Source organism: Elephantulus edwardii, unplaced genomic scaffold (genome assembly GCF_000299155.1).
Source record: "Elephantulus edwardii isolate Elephantulus edwardi_28Jun2011 unplaced genomic scaffold, EleEdw1.0 scaffold00192, whole genome shotgun sequence".
In the NCBI taxonomy this organism is placed as follows: Eukaryota; Metazoa; Chordata; class Mammalia; order Macroscelidea; family Macroscelididae; genus Elephantulus; species Elephantulus edwardii.
The window spans coordinates 1,271,438-1,273,338 of NW_006399942.1; the positions used below are offsets into that span (position 1 = coordinate 1,271,438).

Genomic DNA, 1,901 nt, shown 5'->3' on the forward strand with positions numbered 1-1,901 from the left:
GTAAAGTAGAACATAGATTTCCCTAGTGAGTTTTTCTTAGACACCAGACTGGGAAATTCTTAAGTTTAGCTCTGCTGTATTAAGGAAACTACTAAGAAATAAAAATCTTTCAGATAGAAGATAAAATAACTCCAGCTTCCAAACTGTGACCAGCAACCAGCAATTTACAATTCTCAGAGATTCTGAGTTGTTTATCAGTATTCGAAAAGGCATGCCGTAGGATGTAATTCCCAGCTCTGAAAACAGTCTAAGATTCAGTCTTCAGGGAAAAGACATAGGGAGATTAATTTAGACTTCCCCTGAAGAATGGGAAATTAAAGAATGTATAGAAACTTTTTCAAAACTTCATGTTCTATGACAAGAAACACATTATTTAAACCGAATTAGTTCATAATGAGCTTCTACTATTCAAAAACAACTTGAAAGTCAACAGTGGAACACAGTGTCCTGATCCAAGGTCTCCACAAAGTCAACTCAGGTAAAGCTATAAAATATACTTGCAATATTTGGGGACATGTTGAAAGAGAGGGAGAGACTTGATTTCTTTGCCATAACACAGGGAATTGACTAGGAATAATATTTTCTCCCATGCTAGGATGAGTCTAAGAAAAGATAGGAATAACTTACAGAGATACAATGACTGATCCTAGCATTGGAGAAATTGGGACGCAAGAGTCAGAAGACAAAAAAAACCAACTGATTAATGACACCAGGCAGTCAGAGGTTTAAAAGTATATTTTCTGTTATCAACCTTTTGATTGCCAATAAAGGCATAACTTTATTGCTATAATTTAGTTAGACATGTTAATATCTTCATTTCAACAAATTTCAGACCATCTAATCTTTCTTCAGAATTTGAGAATTCAGTCCTCTAAATTTCTGTGCGGATCAGAAGACCACTTCCAGACATTTCCTTCTCATAAATGGCATCAAATTTTTCGTTTTGGGCTACTGTGAAGTAATTTTTCCAGTCACCTGTAATTCCTAAAAATAATAAATAAGAAAATATAAGTGGGCAAAAAAACTAGTATATACCAAGAAGACAGGTTATAAGATGTAAAGACTTTGCTTGACCGTTTATAATGTAATTTCATTTTTGGGAGGCATTCCTCATATCTGTAAATGTGGCTTGTCACTAAACACAAATGTAGATTTCAGAACACATTCTGAAAAGGGTTAATTCTCTTGTTCAGAATAGGAGTTGTACAATAATTTCCTGAGAAAAACTATTTTACTGCTTCAAACTGCCCTTTATCACAGGGTTAACTTGGATACTTTGGATCAATGGTCAACATGTTTTATTTCAAGATAAATGTGTGCAAAATAAACAGTGAGCTGGCCATAATAGTGTTAAACATTACTAAATCCTGGAATGGGAAATTAATGTGCATTATTTCTCAGAATTCATAAATAAGCATGATATATTAAACGGAAACTTATTTTCTATAACAGTGCTAGACTTACAAGTTATTTTTATCTTAGATGACAAGAATAACATAAAAATAAAATATTGTATACCTGACCCATTTTATTAAAAGTGAAGCCTGTAAACAAAATTTCATTTAACCATTTATGCTTCAATGCTTATAAATTCTAATGTACAGTCAAGACGCTAAAAGTAACAATGGTTTGATGAAGCTACCAAATTCTTTTAATGAAGAATAAATCCACAGTCAGTGTGATTTTCCTAGTTATTAGACATTGTTCTCTTTTTTCAGATAGAAATAGTTGTTTGCAATTTACATAAGGAATTGACACAAATGCACCTGGATTACTGATTCTATGAGTGTTTAATGAAAGGCAATGGAGTGAAGGACTGCAGCCTTCAGTATGGACTGAGGCTCAATGTCAAGAAGACAAAGATTCTCACCACTGGACCAATTAGTAGCATCAGGCTGGAT

General features: G+C 33.4%; 1 protein-coding gene across 1 annotated transcript in view; it reads right to left on the reverse strand.

The window, feature by feature from the left end:
- Nucleotides 1-871: 871 nt before the first annotated feature.
- SULT1B1 (sulfotransferase family, cytosolic, 1B, member 1) overlaps nucleotides 872-1,901 on the reverse strand; it is a 48,304-nt gene continuing 47,274 nt past the window's right edge. The window contains exon 7 of the mRNA XM_006896820.1: nucleotides 872-984. Within this exon, the coding sequence (XP_006896882.1) occupies nucleotides 872-984 (113 nt within the window). The remainder of the gene's footprint in view (nucleotides 985-1,901) is intronic.